At 38.8% G+C, this 20,307-nt stretch overlaps 1 protein-coding gene across 1 annotated transcript in view; it reads left to right on the top strand.

Annotated features, from left to right (window-relative positions):
• PCNX2 (pecanex 2) overlaps positions 1-15,648 on the top strand; it is a 100,644-nt gene extending 84,996 nt beyond the window's left edge. The window contains exons 28-34 of the mRNA XM_060692360.2: positions 544-647; positions 3,712-3,856; positions 4,481-4,711; positions 6,757-7,031; positions 9,553-9,728; positions 13,429-13,889; positions 14,549-15,648. Of these exons, the coding sequence (XP_060548343.2) occupies positions 544-647; positions 3,712-3,856; positions 4,481-4,711; positions 6,757-7,031; positions 9,553-9,728; positions 13,429-13,889; positions 14,549-14,719 (1,563 nt within the window). The 3' untranslated portion in view covers positions 14,720-15,648. The remainder of the gene's footprint in view (positions 1-543; positions 648-3,711; positions 3,857-4,480; positions 4,712-6,756; positions 7,032-9,552; positions 9,729-13,428; positions 13,890-14,548) is intronic.
• The last annotated feature ends 4,659 nt before the right edge of the window (positions 15,649-20,307 follow it).

Genomic DNA, 20,307 nt, shown 5'->3' with positions numbered 1-20,307 from the left:
AATGGTTTTTGGAGCAAGGAAAGAAAATAATGTGCCTCCAACAAGTTTGGACAAAAAGAAACAAAGAAGATGCTGGTAGTCAAACTCATGTGGTCTTTTTTTTAAAAAAAAATTAGAATAAATAAAATATGCCAAGTAAGTTACCTACTATTAACCACTACTAATTAAACATTATGTTAAGTTGTAAAATTGTTAAGTTGTAAAATTGAAGGATCCTTTTCTCAGAAATTACAATGGTACAGTTTCTAGGGAAGTTTACGTCTGTCAAGAGCCACAGCAAATCCAGGAAATAAAAGCATGAGAAAGCGGCCAGACTGAATCTACCTTCATTTACTGGGGCATAAGAAGGAGGGAAAAGAAAATACAGATTTTCAGGACTCTTATTACAGCCTAGCTCAGTAAAGTGGCATTTGAGGCAAACTTGTGGAAACTGTTTCCTGACCTATCCTACCTTGAAAGGCTAATAACTATATGATAATGGATTGATGCAATATTAGTGAGATTTTGGTGTGCCACTAAATACAAATATTACATGTTTTGCAGCCTGTAGAGTGTGATGAAGATTCTCCTTTAGTAACCCTTTCCTTTGCATTGTGCATTCTTGGTAGAAGAGCCCTGGGAACAGCATCACACAATATGGCCATCAGGTAATTTTGTTGTGTGACAATGCTTAAGGCAGTAATAGCTTGCTAATGGCGCAGAAAAGTGTTCGCTCATCCAAATGATTTGTTTTTCCATTTATCGTAAAGGAAGAAGTGCAAGAAGAAAAACTGATTTTGAAATCAGTAACTTGGCAGCTTTTTCAGATGAATATGTACATCTTGAATAATTCTGTACTAGTACCACAGGAGTACGTAACACAATGAATTCTTGAATTTCTGAATTTACCCTTACCTTTTATTATCGATATAAAAACCTTTTTGAATGAAACCAAAGTCTCTAGGTGAATTGATGCAGCTGAAGATATGTGGATATAACCAAGATTCTTGTGGTATTAAAGTAATTCTGGTGACAACAAACGAATTGTATTAATGCATAATTTCTGTGGGTTACACTCTCCATATACTGTATATCTCTGAAATATGTGCTACCAATACCAGGTAGAGCACGGGTGTCAAACTCACCACATCACATAGTCGTCACATGATGTATCATGACAGTTTTTCCCTTTGCAGAGCTGGGGTGGGCGTGGCCTGCATGTGATGCATCTGGCCAATGGGCCGCCAGTTTGATACCCTTGTATTAGAGCCATCATAGCATATGAACACATTATATGAACCAAGGTCTCTTTTTGAGTCCCACATCTCTAACAGTTAGCTCGATACTTCTTAAAATGCTGCATAGATGTTCACAAAATGTTTTTTATTTAAATAATCATAATATTAAATCATTAGAAATGTACAATTCAGATGCTGAAGTAGCCATGCTTTAATCATGCTAACATCCAGGGGTGGGTTGGTGGGGGTTCGCAGGGGTTCGGGAAAACCTCTAGCTAAGATTCTGTGCAGTTCAAAGAACCCCCAAATCCCACTCCTGGCTGGCCCTGCCTAGTCTGCCTCTCCCCTCCCAGGAATCCCCATACGGCCTGTTTTGGATGCAGGTAAGTGCAGGCCACGCGCAGAAGCTCAGGGAGGGCGAAAAATGGGCCTACCGGAAGTTTGGGAAGGCCTCCGGAGCCTGGGGAGGGCAGAAACGCCTCTCCCTGCCATGGTGCAGGAGACTGACTAGGCCATGTCCACCAGCAACTGGACAGAGAATCCTTTGCTAAAATTTTTGAAGTCCACCCCTGCTAACGTCCAGACAATCAAAATTCTTTATTTCATGTCCCCTGTGCTCTTGAACATCTATTCTAATAACCATTTATCAATAGTGATTGTAGTCACTATTGTATTTTGTATAGAACCTGTCTATTCTTGAAAAAAATACCTCATTCTTTTTAATTTAGTTTAGTTTAGTTTATTTTGAATTTGTATACCGCCCTTCTCCCTGAGGACTCAGGGCGGTGAACAGCCAAATAAAAACATCAAATACAAATATTAAAATACAGTTAAAATATATATATAAATTTGGCCCCATTAATTAAAACGATAAACAAAAACAATTAAAAACACTTAAAAAGAATTAGGCCAAATGAAACTTACTGCCTAGTAAGTATATGCAAAATTGCTGCCTTTTCCCTATTGTGCTGCCCACATTGGACCATCACTCACTTGCTTTGTTTTGAGAGGAAGTGGTTCATAATGTGTTTGTTTTTCACAGAAAACCATAGTTATATATATATCAGTCTCATTTACATTATTTGGGAATTAAGTAGACAAAGTGTTGATATTACACATCAATTTCTACTAAATAAGATATCTATACTGTTGACAGTCATTAGGAAACCATTATCATTATAGGGCAAAATGAATGTTTAGGGAGAAATGCTAAGTTGTATATTACATCAGAAGAGAAGTTTATATTATATATGTGAGCTAGTAATTTGCATTCATTTACACATGAATTATGTCTAATCAGTTTAGGAAAAGAGTTTAAAGGCAAGACATGCTGGCAATATTCTTATGGAATGTATGCAAATAATGTTTGATTTACCTGTCACTGTAAATGTCAGAAGATGGCAAACATTGTCTTTTAAATTGTGCGGTGTATCCAACAATTAATAGAAAATCTGCATTAAGTTCTCTTGAACTTCTTCAGTGCAAATCGGAGAGCCTAGCATTATATCTTCAAAAGAGGGATTTGTAGTTATCAATCCTTAGTCAGTTTGGTCTAGTGATTAAGGCACCATGTTAGAAAGCAAAAGACCATGAGTTCAAGTCCTGCCTTAGCTATGAAAGCCACATGGGTGACCTTGGGCCACTTATTTTCTTTCAGTCCAGTTTACATCACAAAGTTGTTGTGGTGAAAATAGAAGGAAGAAGGTGTGTTGGATATGTTCTCCGCCTTGATTTATTTGTAAAAAAAATAAAATAAAGGAAGAAAGTAAATAAATGCCCCAACAGGATTTAATTAAATCCCAAGAGAAGAAGTTATTCCATTTATCACTAATGCAGTATCCCTTCTTTGAAACATGTTGGATAATTTCTCCTATTTCCTTATCAAGTTTTGAAAAATCATCTGGGATAAAAAATTTCGAAAAGCCATTTATCTTCCTTTAAGAAGGAGCCCTTCAAAATGGGGGAAAAGTCATAATCTTTTTTTTTTAAATTCTATCATTTCTTTGTGTAGCCATTTCATCCACAGTATTTCCAAAAGCTCATGATCTAATGCAAACACTAAGTCTACAGTTGCAACTACATTAAAACGTTTACAGCAGATCACAACCAAAAAAAACAAAAAAACAAAACCCAACATTCCCACGGAGTCTGAGTAGGCAGGAAGATTGCAAAGAAAAAAAATAAAGTTTTGGTTATAGAATCTTACAAATTGGATATGTGTACTTGGCGCTCATTTATCAGTAAGCATATTAAAGCAGTGCCTCCCAATTGCCTTTGATCCTCTTTTCGAGTCTTGGTTTAATGGGTAAGCTACTAATTGGTTATTTGATTCCACAAAAAAACGCCCATCTGTTCTTGTTCTGCAATATTTTGGAAACATCCATTTTCTTTCTCAGGCTCAGAGAGTTCCGTCACAACTACTATGAAAGAGATCTTATTTTCAACAGCTGTAATGGAAACTGAATCTGTGAGTAATTAATATGATTGTTTACAGCTTAGACTCCTTCCTCCATGGCCTCCATGCCTTGTTCAAAGGAGACTTTCGAATTACATCAAGAGATGAATGGGTATTTGCAGATATGGACCTCTTGCATCAAGTTGTTGCTCCTGCAATTAGAATGTCCTTGAAACTACATCAAGTGAGTTTTCCCCTTTTCTGCAGCAAATAACTTCTTGTACGTTATACAAACTTTATTATGCTGATAATGTGGTAGGCATAACAAGGGCAACCAGAATGCTTACATGTTGGCCAGTTAAATTCAGATGAAGCATTAAATGTGTTGCTGTGAATTTCTTCTAAGAAATGCAGTTATATAAATCAAACAATTAATTATTAGAAATGTAGATTTTAGGGTGTATTTTAGTCACTTCATCATTTTACCTGTAGTAAAACTCGACCCTCATTTATTCAACCGTTGAATAGACATACCAACCACAGGTAGTAAATGAATAAAAATGCATTCTTAAAGCCAGATAATTTCAGACATTTCATCGAATTTCTCATCTTTCTCTTCTGGGTGTCTATTGTCACCAACCAGCACAGGGTGATGGTATAAAAAATAATTAAAACCAAATGATGTGCTAATGATGGGATTATACCAGTGGAGCAAGCCAAAACTGCTACACACCTTCATTGTGGCTTTTTGCTACATCTCTGCACAAATGCCGTGTGGTCTGCAATTCCAGTGAAGTTTTTAAACCTAAAACCTTTAATCTCTTCATACATGTTTCTGATTGTAACCGTGCCTTTCCTTTAATGCCAGGACCAATTCACTTGTCCAGATGAATATGAGGATCCTGCTATTCTTTATGATGCAATTCAGTCCTTTGAAGAGAAAGTTGTGATTTGTCATGAAGGAGATCCTGCTTGGCGCAGTGCCATCCTCTCAAACAAAGAAGAGCTCCTTACTTTTAGGCATGTGGTAGAAGAAGGAACAGATGAATATAAAGTTATTATGCTCCACAAAAGCTATTTAAGCTTCAAAGTAATCAAGGTACCACCACCTCTGCCTCATGTTCATTGTCTGATGGTATACATTCATAGCTACTGTATTTAGAATTTTATTTCCATTCTAACTAGGTAAGTCTCTTGACAGAGTGGCATAGCAAAGGTTAGAACTGGGATCTAAAGGCCATTTAACTGCAAGGTGACAAAGCGATGGGAACAGCAGTTTCCAAGACCAAAATTAATATTTGGATAAACAGGCATGTCAGAACCCCTGGTCATTGTTTTTGCTTTCTTATTTTTAAAAGCATTTTATCAACAGTGAGTGAGCAATTGGGTAGGATCATAGTTTTATTATTTTTATTTCAAAGAAACTAGTTTGAATGTCTATTGAAATTAGCCTTCCATCCGCATTAGATCAGTAAATTCTAAATTAATTAGTGGTATCGCTGCCCAGAAAGGAACATACATGGGAACCCTTGTTTGAACTATCGCCCTAAAAATACCCAACCAATCCCACAGAATGACTAAAACATACAATGATTTATAGTTGTTATATTTACTGTATATATTTCTCATATAATAATCATATTATTATATGAGAAATATATAATGAGCCGAGGTGGCGCAGTGGTTAGAGTGCAGTACTGCAGCTACTTCAGCTGACTGCTAGTTCAGCAGATCAGCGGATCAAATCTCACCAGCTCAAGGTTGACTCAGCCTTCCATCCTTCCGAGGTGGGTAAAATGAGGACCCAGATTGTTGGGGGCAATATGCTATTTAGTATACTGTCTTTGGTATAAGCCGCCCAGAGTCCTCGGAGAGTGGGCGGCGTAGAAATATGACTAATAAATAAATAAATAAATAAATAAATAAATAAATAAATAAATAAATAAATAAAATATACCAATACAGGTAGTTCTCACACACACAACTGAGCCCAAAATGTCTGTTGCTAAGCAAGATAGTCATTAAATGAGTTTTGCCCCATTTTACCACCTTTCGTGCCACAGTTGTTATGTGAATAACTGCAGTTGTTAAGTGAATTTTGCTTTCCCGTTGACTTTGCTTGTCACAAAAGGTCACAAAAGTTGATCACATAACTCTGGGACACTACAACTATCATAAATACATGCCAGCTGCCACACATCCGAATTTTGATCACATGACCATGGGAATGTTGCAATAGTTGTAAGTCAAACAGTCACTAAATGAATGGTTGTAAGTTGAGAACAACCTGTAGTCTAGGAGTGAGCATGTTATGTATGAATATAAAGCAGCAGTGTTCAGTTCACCGTTGAACATGGCTTGTTAGAATGTCTACAGTTCTCAGATGCACAATAAATTAACCTATGCTCATTTTAGCCTTCATTCTAGATTATAGTGTCAATAGACCCTGGGTTCTTTTGGCTCCTCCTTCTTTTTTCAAGATTGACCAGGAATCAAGAGATGATGAGAAAATAAACTTTTACATCCAACATAACTAAAGCATTGTCATACACCTGCCATGCCATAAATTTTTGCATACTGCCCACTGAATTTTGCAAAAATTCTTCCCCACTTTAGCCTGGCCCACTTAACATTGGTCTTTTTTCAAACACTGAAAGAAAAAATCTGTACCTTCACGATGGCACAATGGTTAAGAGTGCAGTACTGCAGGCTACTTCTGCTGATTGCCGGCTGCCTGCAATTTGGCAGTTCAAATCTCACCAGGCTCAAGGTTGACTCAGCCTTCCATCCTTCTGAGGTGGGTAAAATGAGGACCCAGATTGTTGGGGGCAATATGCTGACTCTGTAAACCTCTTAGAGAGGGCTGTAAAGCACTGTAAAGTGGTATATAAGTCTAAGTGCTATTGCTATTCAGAAATCATCTCCCCTGCTTAATATAAATCTGTTTCTCATAACAGAAAATGACCCCCCCCTCTAATTGTCCAAAGGAGGGGTGGAAGAAAATACAGCAGGCTCAGCACTTTCAGATGGCCCTATGGCCTTGAAATAAGCAACTCTGTAGTGCAAAGAGCAGGTGGATTGCAACCCCCATCTATTTTCTCTCCAAAATGTTTCCACATGATTTGTACTTTTGTTTGTTTTTAGGTTAACAAGGAATGTGTCAGAGGGCTCTGGGCTGGACAGCAACAGGAACTGATTTTTTTACGCAATCGTAACCCAGAACGAGGCAGCATCCAAAACAATAAACAGGTGTTGAGGAACCTGATTAACTCTTCATGCGACCAACCTCTGGGATACCCCATGTATGTTTCTCCTTTGACAACATCCTATGTAGGGACTCACAGTCAGCTGAAAAATCTCTGGGGTGGACCAATAAGTCTCGACAACATCAAAAGATGGTTCAGAAACAAATGGCTTAGGTAAGCACACAGGGGCCCTTTCATTGCATCTAAGCAGATGTTTTAAAGGACATCTTAGGGCTCTCAAAATACAAGATAGATTTTTTTTTAATGAGAACATTAAGTGAGATATGCTGCCTCCTGTTTCCACTGTTTAAAATAGTATTTATTTATTTATTTATTTATTTATTTATTTATTTATGTATTCATTTATTTTATTTACTTGATTTCTATAGCCGTGCATCTCAGCAAATCAAACACTATTAAGTGGAGTTACTTACTATCCACTTAAATTAGATCAGCAACCAAAGCACTGATTTGCCTCCCTTTCCCCTTCTTAGGTAGTTGTAAGAGTAATATGCACATTCTCTTGTGCTCCTCAAGCTAGTTTTGCTGTTTTCCAGGAGCTCTTCCTTTTAGAATTTAAAACACAATAGAGGTGCATCTATTCCAGGGGTGGGTTCTACGTACCTTTACTACCGGTTCGCAACGGGAGCGCGCACACTTCTGCGCATGTGCAGATCACCTTCTGCAGATCACCTTCAAGCTTGAAGCATGCGCAGATCACCCATGATGACTTTATGGCGAGTGGATGGAGCCTCCGGCCAGTTTTACTACCTATAGAACCAGACTGAACCGGGGGCAACCCACCACTGATCCATTCCTATTGTATTCTCATTGCATCCGGATTGAGTTGAACATCCTACTTATTCAATGAATGTGGTGCCCTCATTATCTTTAGGTAGTTGCTCATTGAAAGAAATTCACTGTGATAATATATATATATAATTCTGTTGGAACTATATATACAGTATATAGGAACTCACCTGCTTTCAGATTTTCTGAATTTTTGTATAACTTTTCCACTGAATCTGCTGTACAATATGCTAGCAGCAAAGATTTGTAAAACTTGACAAACGCAGAAAGGAGGCAAATACTTTATTGTAGAACAGTATGTACCTCAAGAGGAATGTTGTTTTTTGTCATCCTCTGTGACTCCAACCTTCTCCATATACCAGCTATTCTGCTCCTTCCAGCAATGTTGCAGTATTATATCATTTAGATGGACTGAGGCTGAACTCCGTGTTGCAGAATCATCTGTTACTACACTGTTGACCCTGAACCAAATTCGCCTTTAACAAATAACAAAGTAATACATTTGATCAAATGACGTAGGCTGCAGAATTTGTAGAATCTATTCTACTTGCAGTGAATTTCTCTATTTACTATGGAATCGGGTTATAGGTTTAATAATGACATATGAAATAGCCAGGCAAATTTGTCACTTAAGATTTTTTTTTCAGCATTGATTTTTTCAGAATTAAATTATCTCAGGGGTGTCAAACTGGCAGCCCACAGGGCCAGATGCATCATGTGCAGGCCACACCCACCCCAGCTTCGCGAAGGGGAAAACCAATGTGATACGTCACGTGACAGCAACATGACGCCACAAGTTTGACACCCATGAACTATTTGGATGATAGAGTTTTGCAACTGTCAGAAACAGAAATTTCTAGAAATAGAAATAAAAGGGATCTTAAATGACTCATATTCTACAAATTAAGAACCAAAATGGACCTCCCAACTTTTCCTGTGATTATTTTCATTGAGGATAATAACAACATAAAAAAGAGGAAGGATACATTTCAGGGGGGAAATGCAGGCCTTAAACATCTTCATTCTCTATGCTCTGCACATATTCTGAACATGGCTGCATAACTTTTTAAAAAAATAAATAGATTGTCCTAGTATGGGATTTCTACATCACACATATTGATAGTGCAGATCATAGCATGGGATCTAGTGTGGTTTAGTGGTTACAGCAGAGACTGGAGACCTAAGATCCATCAAATATTGATGAAAAACAATCTTAACACTTGCCATTGATGATGCTGACTGGAGCTATTTGGGACCGATGATTGTAATTCAGCAATATTTGGAGGTCCCACACTAGATTAGAATGTGAGGCTATGGTCAAGATCAAATTTCCAGTCAGCCATGCAGCTTATTGGCTGATTTTCATCCACTTGCCTGTTTTGATCTAAACTAGCTCTGAAAATAAAATGTGGAAGAAAATGACAAAGTACTGAGCTACTTAGAAATAGAAACAAAGAAAAATGTAGAGGGGAAAAACTGGCAAGATTTATGTCCCAAGTACACATTCCATTACCACCGCGTTTCAACGCTGCTTTTTATATGAAATATTTCAGTCATATCCAATGGAATATTTAATGTGCAACTTGCACAATTCATTGCTATTATTGGCCAAAATATTTCCTGCTTCATATGAGCCCAGTATGAAAGCTGACAGAGCTATGTCAATGAACAGCTGCCTTTTCCATAATTTGCCAGAGAAATGTAAAGCAATTCTGAGAGTAAAACTTTCTGTTGTTTATCTCAAAGAACGGCCTTTCTGGTTCAGCACTGTGTTCCCACTGTGGGAAACAAAGACATTGGAAGCAAAGGCAAAACACCTTCTTGTTTATGTTCCCCAGAATCTGGCCCTGTATTCTGGTGCTCCTGATTATTTCTTTTCTAACAGAATGCAGAAGAACTGCAACCCAAACCACAGTAGAGGAAGCTGTGAGGAAGGGGCCAGCAGAAATGCATCTTCCAGCAGTAATCCAGCTAATAATTCAAGCCAGAGCAGCAGCTCCCAGCATACAAGGAACAGCACACCCCAACTACACCCTTCCCTTCAGATTGCTCAATTTTCAGGTACTTATCTTCAGTTGCATTTATTCCCTGGTAGAAGGGTATTATACAGTGGTGAAATCTGAACCGGCTTGCTACCAGTTCCCTGGCTGCGCATGCGTGCTGTGCGCCAAGCATGCGCTGTGCACACTCATGCACACCAACCACATGCACACATGCACAGTACGCGCCAAAAGGAGGCTTGGGAAGGTAAGTAGAACAGTGAGGGGGGGAACTCAGCTGTGCCGCACGGTTTAGCTTCGCTAGAAAGCAGGAAATCCTGCTTTCTAGCAAAGCTAAACCGCGCGGCACAGGTGATCGTCGGATCATAGCTTTTTTTAACTACCGGTTTGCCCGAACTGGTAGCTTTTTTTACTACTGGTTCACCCGAACCGGAGTGAACCGGTAGCATTTTACCCCTGGTATTATAGGCTGTCCAATAATGAAAACGTATTGGATGGCGTCCAATGCAAGTTCAACATAAAGTGTTGCAAAACTAAAACTGTAACATTGGGACTCCTGGCTTAGTCCAAAAGATATTCAATGAAAGATATGCCTAATCAACATCAAGCTGTTCCCCTGAACCCCTTGCCTTGTGTCAATAAGAGCCAATGTGTCATGATGTTGTATTGCAGACGACACCAATTGCATCACTGATTTCATTTTTGTGATGATATCATGACCTATGGGACATCAACATGCCTTTTACTGGAGGCCTATGCCTCTCTCTTACTGGCCCAGGGCCAGGCATAGGCCCCCAGAAAAGAGATGTTTTTCATGTCCCATGAAACAGATTCATGAAGGAATCTTGCACTTAAGCTGCTCTTAGTGTCACCTAAAGATTCTTTTGAAATTAATGGGTTTGAAAAAGCTTCTATCTCTCTCCTGGAACTGTGGCTGTAAATGCTGCAGTTACCTCCTGGGGTGTGAGTATGCACACTGTCCTTAGAATTAATGCACACACATATTCTGAAAATACCTACCCATACATAGCAATACTAAACTCACAATGTATATTGCTGCTAAACTGATCCAATTATTTAGCAGTACGGTATGCCTATTTGCTTTCACAAGCTACTCCAAAGGTAATTGGAAAAACAAACTTAACTATAATACAACAATCATGGATAAGCCAAGGAAGTTAGTTTGTGTGGGCGGCCATACAAAATCTTTTAAATAAATAAAATAATTTAATAATTAATTTTATTTGGCTTTATCTTTTCATCAACAGCTTTTAACAGTTCTCTAAATAAATTTAGGCATGGGAGCAGGCTTTAAGCTTCAAAAATGTATTTATAAAAGGATACAAAAGACTCTTTTGTTTCCTAAGTATTTGCAGAAATTGAGTTATTTATGTGGAAATATGGGTGGTCTACTATAAAACACTTTAACCACTGAATTAAAGACATGTATGGGATATTTTTGGACAGTGGTCAGATTAACTGTTTAAAATGAGAACAGATGTTTAATTACTTTTGACTGTGAATGTCAGCATGCCAGAATTCTCATCATACAGTGCTTCCTAGCTACAGTATATTTTTATTTTTTATTTAACAATATTAGCATTAAAGTAATCATCAAAGACTGAAATTTAAGAAATTAAAAAAATGAACTTGAATTATGATGACAAAATGAACTTGAATTATGAACGTGAACATTTCATTACTTGAAATGAACTTGAAAAATGAATTATTTCATGTGTATTTAATACATAGATGGTAAGCCAAGTAGATTTTAGTAGAAAACACACATTTATCACATTATGTATGCATATATGTATGTATTTACTATACATTCATACCACTTGAGAGTGAGTTACACTGTATTGCAGTTCTCTTTATTTTTATTCCCACACCAACAACTCTGGAGATAGTGTGAGCTATCTAAAAAGAGGTAGTTGCTCAAAGTGATCTAGGGATTTCCATAGTCAAGTGGAGACTTCTTGAGAAACTGAACTGTACCCTACTGAATTGCAGTAACCAACTGCAGATTCTCAGCTATGGCATAATTTTTGGCACTAATCCTGTCAGGAGCCACAAAGTGAAACAAGGGTTTGCAAAATGCCCTTGGTTCACATCAATAAGTATGAATAACTGAAGTATTACTACATTGCTATATCTATTATTACATCTATTACAGTATTACTACTACTACTATTACTACTAGGAGCATGGGTCACACATTGTTAGGACACTGGCTTGACAAGCAGCAAGCCTGCGTTCGAGACCTGAGTGCTCCATGGTGTGGGGTGAACTCCCATCCTTCACTCCAGCTCCTGCTGGAGTGGTCATGAACGGACCCCCTAACTGGGTGTCCCCCCCAGGCAATGGTGATGTCACCAACTAATCTTTTCAACCCGGAAGCGCCTCAGAATGAACTACTACTACTACTACTTATTACTCAATAATGTAGAGTAATTTAGGTAATTGTTGAAAGGGGTCTTTGCATTATTTTACTGTATAATAATCTGGGTTGAAATATTACCATTTCAAGCTGGTTTGAGCTAAATCATGGTAGCACTTCACACAAAGGCTATGGATAGGGCACTGTGGAAGAGTAGGAAGAATGCAAGGAACATTATGCAACATAAAGCAATTCTGTGAAGCATATTAGACTTGTCCAGCTATATACCCACCAGATTATTTATCACCTATTTATTTATTGTATTTAGAACACAAACATGCTAGGCTATGTACAATATAAGGAAACAGAAGAAATAAAACATAATAATTACAGTAGCTCAAAATCAGTTTCAGAAACCAGAAGTCAGCAACAAACAAAACCAAGATAAAATCCAAAGGGGCCACAATAAGTTAACTGGGACTGAAGACAAATTGAAATGAATGTCTTTAATTTGTTTGTGAAATTGCGGTAAGATGGGGCTACATATATGTCTGGTGGAGAGTATTCCACAAGGTGGGAGTTACTGCAAAGGAAGCTGCCTCAACCATGCCCCATCTACCTTGCAAAGAGATGGAGGCCTTCATTTTGGCAGGCCTTCTCTAGATGACCAAACACGGATGGGCAGATTCATTTCTTCCAATGTATGTTTTTGATTCTCCCAGTGCTAACTGACCACTACTGGAACTCAAAACTAAACAATTCATCTAAAAAAGAATGCAATAACAATTAAGCAGAGATAGGAATTCAAATCTCAGACATAATCTAAGAAGCGACTGCACTAAGCTTTGTGATAATGTAAACCACTCTAAACTTACTGCAATAGGACAGAGCCATAGAAAGCTAAAATATTCTTTCTGGAATAATTGCTATTCAACATCTGCTAAGAAAAAAATACTGTAGGTTTTATATGATTAATCAGATTAGCAACAATGTATATCCTTAAAGTCTTGATCTGTGATGGGGCAGTGGTTAGAATGCAGTATTGCAGGCTGGTTCAAGGTTGACTTAGCCTTCCATCCTTCCGAGGTTGGTAAAATGAGGAACCAGATTATTGGGGACAATATGCTGACCCTGTAAACTGCTTAGAGAGGGCTGTAAAGCACTAGGGAAGCGGTATATAAGACTAAGTGCTGTTGCTATTGAATCCCTTTCAGATTTTCTGATTAAGTGTATTTATTAAAGTAGTCTTCTTGAAAAAAATATTTGTGAGTAATGTTTTGCAGTGGGCATTAATTGAATAGTGAGAATATGATTTGAAGGGTTTAATTAGGGATAGAGTTTCTGCAAATGATTTTCTCTTTTCATTTCTTTTTTTTTAAAGGCAGGAGAAAATTCAGGAGCCAGTCTGTTCAGACGCATGCTGCTTTAAGTCAAAGACCCCCTCGTTCAAGCCATTCTGGTCCAATCTTAGAGAGTCATCCCCCCTTCATCCAGACTTCCACTTCGGCTCATGAAATTGCCCCAAGACTTTCTGACAGCCAGCTCTCCTTCCACAATTCTGCGACCTCTGTGTTCTCCCCAACCACTGCCATCCCTATCTTGGGCCAACTAACAGTACAGGAGCGAGCTGAGGCTGTGATCAGGTCTAGTCTGGCCTCTTCCACTAGCTCCACTCTCAGCCTCCTGTTTGGTAAAAGAAGTTTTTCAAGTGCGCTGGTCATTTCTGGGCTCTCTGCAGCTGAAGGAGGAAACACAACAGATACCCAATCATCCAGTAGTGTTAATATTGCAATTGGGCCATCTGCTAGAGCAGCAAACCGTAACAAGCAGGAGGCCATAAAGGTAAGATATAGATGAACTTTATGTCTTATTCTGTCCTGGAGGAAACCTTTCTATGTAGTTGTTAAGATCTGTAACCAACCGGATAGCAATTAATCAATTAGTGCCTTGTTCTGCCATAGGGATTAGTCATTTATGGCTCCTGAGCCATGTGTAACGACTACAAATTCTTGTTTCTATGGCATATATAATTATATTAAAATTATAATATGAAAGGGTCCAAGGAGAAAGATGGGTTAGGCAGCCGCTGATTAAATTTGTGTTATTTGAGTAAGCATTGTCAACACTGCCACTTCTCATGCTCCACAAAAGTTTTATCAGCTATAGCCCAAACACCCCTGTTGCTACTAAATCTTAGATCGGTTTTGTTCATTACTCCAAATCTGGAACCGAATAATATTTAGTAAATCCCTGAACTGTTTTTGCAAGTGCCCCGGGTTGTTTTTTTTTTTTTTTTTTTTTGGTTTTCTGGTCTTACTGTAACTCCTTCTGTTATATTAGATGTTATGGATTATACTGAAACCTGAGAAATCAAGGTGAAAATATCTGGCGACCATGTACTAGGTTGAACAACATGGCCTCCAAATGCTGACCCTTTTTGGCAATGCTTCTTTGAACGGTGCTGTTGGAACACTAATGACACTGTCTCTATTTTTCAAAAGCAATTGTCTGATGATTATGAAGCAACTGATGCTGCTGAATCCAGACAGCGAAGGGACCTAGGAACCGCTCACGCTTTCCTGATAAGCCATATGGTGGAATGCAGAAGGGCCAGCCAAGAAGACATGGCTCTAGAAGACTCTGCTTCTCAACAGAGCCTTTCCGAAGAGTAAAACAAGAGGAGGCTCACAGAAGGGATAATGCCTTATAAAGCTGATTTAAAAAAAATAAATAAATAAAATTGGCTTAATTTGCCAGAGGAATGAGTAAAACAAACAAAAATGAAAGGATCTATTTTTTTTTAACCCTTTCACAAGAAAGCCTTCCGTTAAAAAAATGTAGGAAGATAATATCTCCCTAATAATATTTAGTGCTGCCCACATTAAAGGTTACTGGAATTCCAAATCTGATTTAAAAGAGAATCGATCTGGCCACCTATTGTCTGCAAAGGAACGCTAGGCAGTATTATTGGGGTGGTTTGCAGGGAGGGCTGGGGGGTGGGGGCAGATTACATGTTTTGTAGCGAGACTGAAAGCAAAAGAAAATCTGAATGCAGTTCAGTGAAAAAGCACATCAACATCTGTCTCTTGTCATAACCAAATAGATGATTGCATGCTAAATAATTGGCTTTTTATACATAATGCATAAAAAAAGGATTGTTTGTAATTGAAGCAATGAATATGGAATAGGAAAGAAAGCTGCCTACTCTTTGAGATTAGTATGCGGAATCTTTTTAAAAAAAAAAAAAAAAGTCAGAGGAAAGCCGTCTTTGTTTGAAGTGTTACGCAGCTGACAATTCTGTGCTGCAACATATTAATTGTGGAGGTGGTCCACCGCATGCAGCCATAAGGAAATTGTCCATAAAAGTGCCAGGCAACACACTGCTACGTACCAAATAGAGCCGATGCATGAATAGCCTTCACAAAGCCAACAGTGCTCCTTATTTGCAAACAAGTGCAGCTTTCTCTGTTGTCCATCCTCACAACAAAACTCCATGCCTTTTTCTGCAACCGAGAAACTTAACAACTCGAAATTGCTTTTGTGCTCTCTTACATGAACAGACTTGTCGATTTTTTTTTTGTAATTAAAAACTTTACAAGTACCAGTGTCTTCTTTTGTTATTTAACAGGATTTGCGTATTTTACTGCAATATTGATATATTTATGGAAGATGCGTGCTGCTTTGGGTCTTTTTCTTCCCTCTTTTTTTTTCCTAAGGCATGGCTTATTTTTCACAAAGTTGTGAATGCTTATAGGTATTTCTTTTAGGAACTTAAGATGATGCTGACCAAGATCTTGCCTCATTTTTTCCTCACAGCAGTAATTGTGGGTTGGGTTGGACTGAAAATGACTCAAAATAACATAGTGAGGTTCAGGACAGGTGGGGTCCTAAACCTTGATTCTCCCAGGCCAACTTCAGCCAGGAATGCATGTTGGCTCAGGTACAACAACTAAGGGGCAGGGCAGTGGTGGGTTTCAAATTTTTTTTACTACCGGTTCTGTGGGCGTGGCTTGGTGGGCGTGGCAGGGGAAGGATACTGTAAAATCTCCATTCCCTCCCCAATCCAGGGGAAGGTTACTGCAAAATCCCCATTTCCTCCTGATCAGCTGGGATTTGGGAGGCAGAGAATAGATGGGGATGGGGCCAGTCAAAATTTTTACTATCGGTTTTCTGAACTACTCAAAATTTCCGCTACCGGTTCTCCAGAACTGGTCAGAAACTGCTGAAACCCACCTCTAGGGCCGGGTGAGAAGATAGTAAATGGGGTCAGAGAGACATGAGAAGATATATAAATGGGATCAGAGACATTCTCACCATCTGCAGCTCTTTACAGCTTCTGAGACTGGGGCATTTTTCACCCCATTGCTAATTCCAACAGGATATTTAGCTACCCTCCATCCCTTTGTTCCCCCCCTCCCCCATTTCTCCATGATTTTAAAGTGAACTGCACAGTTATAGTAGTCAATAGAATGAACTCCCTGCACCTCACTTTTGATACAAATTGAATTGCAGGCTATTCTTGCTTGAGATTAGTCTAAGCAGTGTGGAAGGAGGCCATTGCCAATAAACCCAAGACTATTTTCCCACAGGGTTCTCCAAATTACTCTCTTGTGCAGTCACAACTCCAGAACCCAACACACACAATCTGAAACAACTTTTTGCCTTTGAATCCAAAGTGTTGCACAGCCGGACAAAAATTCTCATTTGATATGGGATTGAATTCTATGCTAGCATAGCACAGAACTAGCATAGTGTAGTTGTTTTATACTATAGAACTAATGTAATAGTAGTACTATAGTATAGAAATAGACTAGTATAGAACTTCAGCAAAAAGAAATCATGAATCACAGGGCAGCTGTGTTAGGAGATATGTGCCGATTTACAGGCAAAAAAACATTTTATGCCTTTCATATGATAATTCCAGCAAACACATGAACAACTGTTTTACAGGGCTGCAGGGATAATTTTCTTATGTCAGGCAATTCTCTAATAGTTGGAGGCAAAGCGGAAAATGATACACCTGTCACACATTCTCTCTGATTTTAAACTTGCATTGTTTGTGTCTTAATTTTCCTGGAATGGATTCAAGTAATCTTTCATGCACAAATCCACAGCTGTCCCATGTTGATTTTAAGGGCATTGTTTACTAAAGTCACAAACAGCTCAAAAAGCACACCAAGGCCCCATTGATGCTTGGCAGGAGCTTCAGTCTAATTTTTTTTTTTTTTTTACACAGCATTTATTGCACAGGCTTTTTTTTCTGAATCTATCTTGCTTCTTCCAATATTTGTTTTCCCTAGTATTTTCTAATCCCACCATTTCAAGCTTGGCTTTTCCTTTTGGCTTCTTCATAGACCATTTCCATTCCATTCAGGAGTGGTGCTTACCTAGCAGATAGAGATGGTGCTGTTTTTCTTTGAATTTCAATCTAATGCTTAGCCTCTTTTCCCCAAGGTTTTACTATTAGCACTTAGCACTTAAGACTTATATACCACTTCCAGGGGTGGATTCTAAATTTTTTTACTACCGGTTCTGTGGGTGTGGCTTATTTTGTGGGGTGTGGCTTGGAGGTCATGTGACTAGGTGGGCATGGCTAGCTGGTCAGAGTCATTTCTGGAAGGTCCTCGCACTTACGACCAGTCTTCGCACTTACGACCCGACTCATTTGTTTGCTTTTAACACTGATCAGCTGTAGGACAGCCCTTTGAAGCCCAGCGACAAGAGTTTAAACAGTTTTTTTCCCTCTAGCCATCAGCTGGGACTCAGGAGGCAGCAATAGATTGGGAGTGGGACCAAATAAAAGGTAAGAATAACGTGGGGGTGGGGTGGGGGGGCGGGGGGGTGGGGGGGAGAATCGGTTCGGTGACGTCATATCGTCACCGCTACCGGCTCGGCCGAACCAGACCGAACTGGGAGGAACCCGCCACTGACCACTTCATAATGCTTTACAGCAGTCTCTGAGCAGTTTACGGAGTTAGCATATTGTCCTCAACAAACTGGATCCTCATTTTACTGACCTCAGAAGTATGAAAGGCTGAGTCAATGATTAGCCTGTCAGTATCCGACTCCTGGCTCTCTAGTCTAGACAGAGTTAGCCTGCAATTCTGCATTCTAACCACTGTGCCACCACATCAAGTGGGAGTTTGGGATGTAGTCATTTCCAGTTTGGGATGTAGTCATTTCCTTATGATAGATGCAAAACTTTGGGCATTCTTCCAGTTAATTCAAAACTTTTTTCTCTTTCCCCTTATAAAGTTCTTTAAAAAGGCCACAAAAGGTGATGACAAATCCCAGGTGAACAAATTTATGTATGTATGTATGTATGTATGTATGTATGTATGTATGTATGTATGTATTATTTGTTTGTGTTGTCTATCTATCTATCTATCTATCTATCTATCTATCTATCTATCTATCTATCTATCTATCTAATTAACTGCCCATCTCCCTCACCCAGAATCTCTGGACTCTGACTTTTAACTTCTCAGATTGCAGGCATTGTTTTGTCTACTTTTAACACCTCTAAGTAAGTCCAAAGATGTTTGAAATGAAAACGACTCATTCTTATAAAGTAAGGGAAGGCTATTTGTGTAGGTTTCAGCTAGCAATTTTGCTTGTGAGAATCACTGAAATGAAAAGTAGATGCTATATTCAATCAAGGCAGGGATGGAAGTTCAAGAAACATCTCTTTTGGAATTGCCTGAAAACTTGTGAGATCTGTAAAACAGAGCCCACAGTGACCTTAAAATGATTTGCTGAAAAGTTTATTAGACACTGGAGCAGTTGTTTCTTATGAGTGATGATCTACATTAGGAGTCTCCAAATGTGGCAACTCTAAGACTTGTGGACTTCAAGTTTTAAAGTTGGCCTGTTTGAAGAGCCCTGATCTATATGGAAGATCTGCAGAAAGAAACCTTTTCTTCACCATCATCTAAAACAACCACAAGAAAACTTTTAGAAGCTTCAGATGCTTAGGAACTAAGTGCTATGGAGTAATGAAAGAAAAAAAAAAATGAACTATTTGGCTACAACCTAAAAAATAGGTTCAACTAAATATCAACATATCTGACATGCTGATGTCCCACAGTTAATGAAGAAATCAAAGCTGAAAAGAGTTTGGATATTTTGGCAAAATAATGATATGAAATATACTTCCATATGAATCATGAAATATAGGAAATATAGGAAATAGATTCTCAGTTATCCAGGTCATGGTTGTCCCAAAGGTGCTTTTTCAAGAGGCCTTTCTACCAGAACTGTTAGTCCAGTTGCCTCTTGAAAAAACACCTTTGGGATAAGAACTAAGGGTTTTGGAATGAACTTTCCAGGCCCCAGACTGAAAGATTATTGAAAATCTGTAAAGCTACAGTGCGTGCGAGGAGAGTTAAGAACATTTCTGAGCCCAAAACATTATGTAAGGAAGAAAGGGGAAACAGCCAAAAACAAAAACTGAAAGAGCTTGGTATATGAAACATTTGGAAGCTGTTATTTCTGTCAAAGGAGGATTTGCAGAATGCTGACTGAAAGTGCGTTCAAACCTCTGCACCTGCCATGTTCAATCTTTTCTTATTTTGAATCTGTCAACTGCACATATAAATATGCATTCAGAATTGCAGAAATATCTGTTTACCTTTGTCCCATGTAGAGGTTGTGTCAGCTTCTATTTCGCTTAGGGATTCATTGGAACGTACAATTTAACCAGGAATGTCTAATTGTTTGCTCTTGTATGTACTTTGTTCTGAGCCACTGGATGAAGTTTGGTATTCTGGCCATTCTGTGGCCTAATGGAATCCCTGACTGAGCAGATAATCGTGGCATTGGAGACTCCCAGGGCTTTTTTGCTTAGGAGATTTCAACAATCATGCTGAGCCTGATTTGAGTCCTGGCTAAAGATGTCAGGTGCTTTACCCAGGCTGTTTTGGAATTTAGCTATGAAATTGACTTCTCCTCATATGATTTTTGTCTTAGAGAAGGTTGACAGTGTATATCAGTTCCAAGGCAGATGTCACTGCAATGGATGGATCAACTGGTGAAGACTGGGCTGCTGCAGTAAGTACTTTTCTTCAGGAGTGGGGATCAAATCATATGGCCAGTGCCTGGAGGTTTCTAGATCCAATCAGATTTCAGGAATCAGGGACATTTTGTCAAACTTTACCCAACTGTGATCTGCTTGAGCTGAACTAGATATGCCAGCCCTAAATACCTCTTGCCCCATGTCAGAACCCATAGACCCATGGCATACAAAGTGATTGTGGATGTT

This window comes from Pantherophis guttatus, chromosome 1 (genome assembly GCF_059756535.1).
Source record: "Pantherophis guttatus breed Tessera chromosome 1, ASM5975653v1, whole genome shotgun sequence".
NCBI classification, from domain to species: Eukaryota; Metazoa; Chordata; class Lepidosauria; order Squamata; family Colubridae; genus Pantherophis; species Pantherophis guttatus.
Note: the sequence above shows the minus strand (reverse complement) of the source record. Positions and strands in the feature narration are given on the sequence as shown.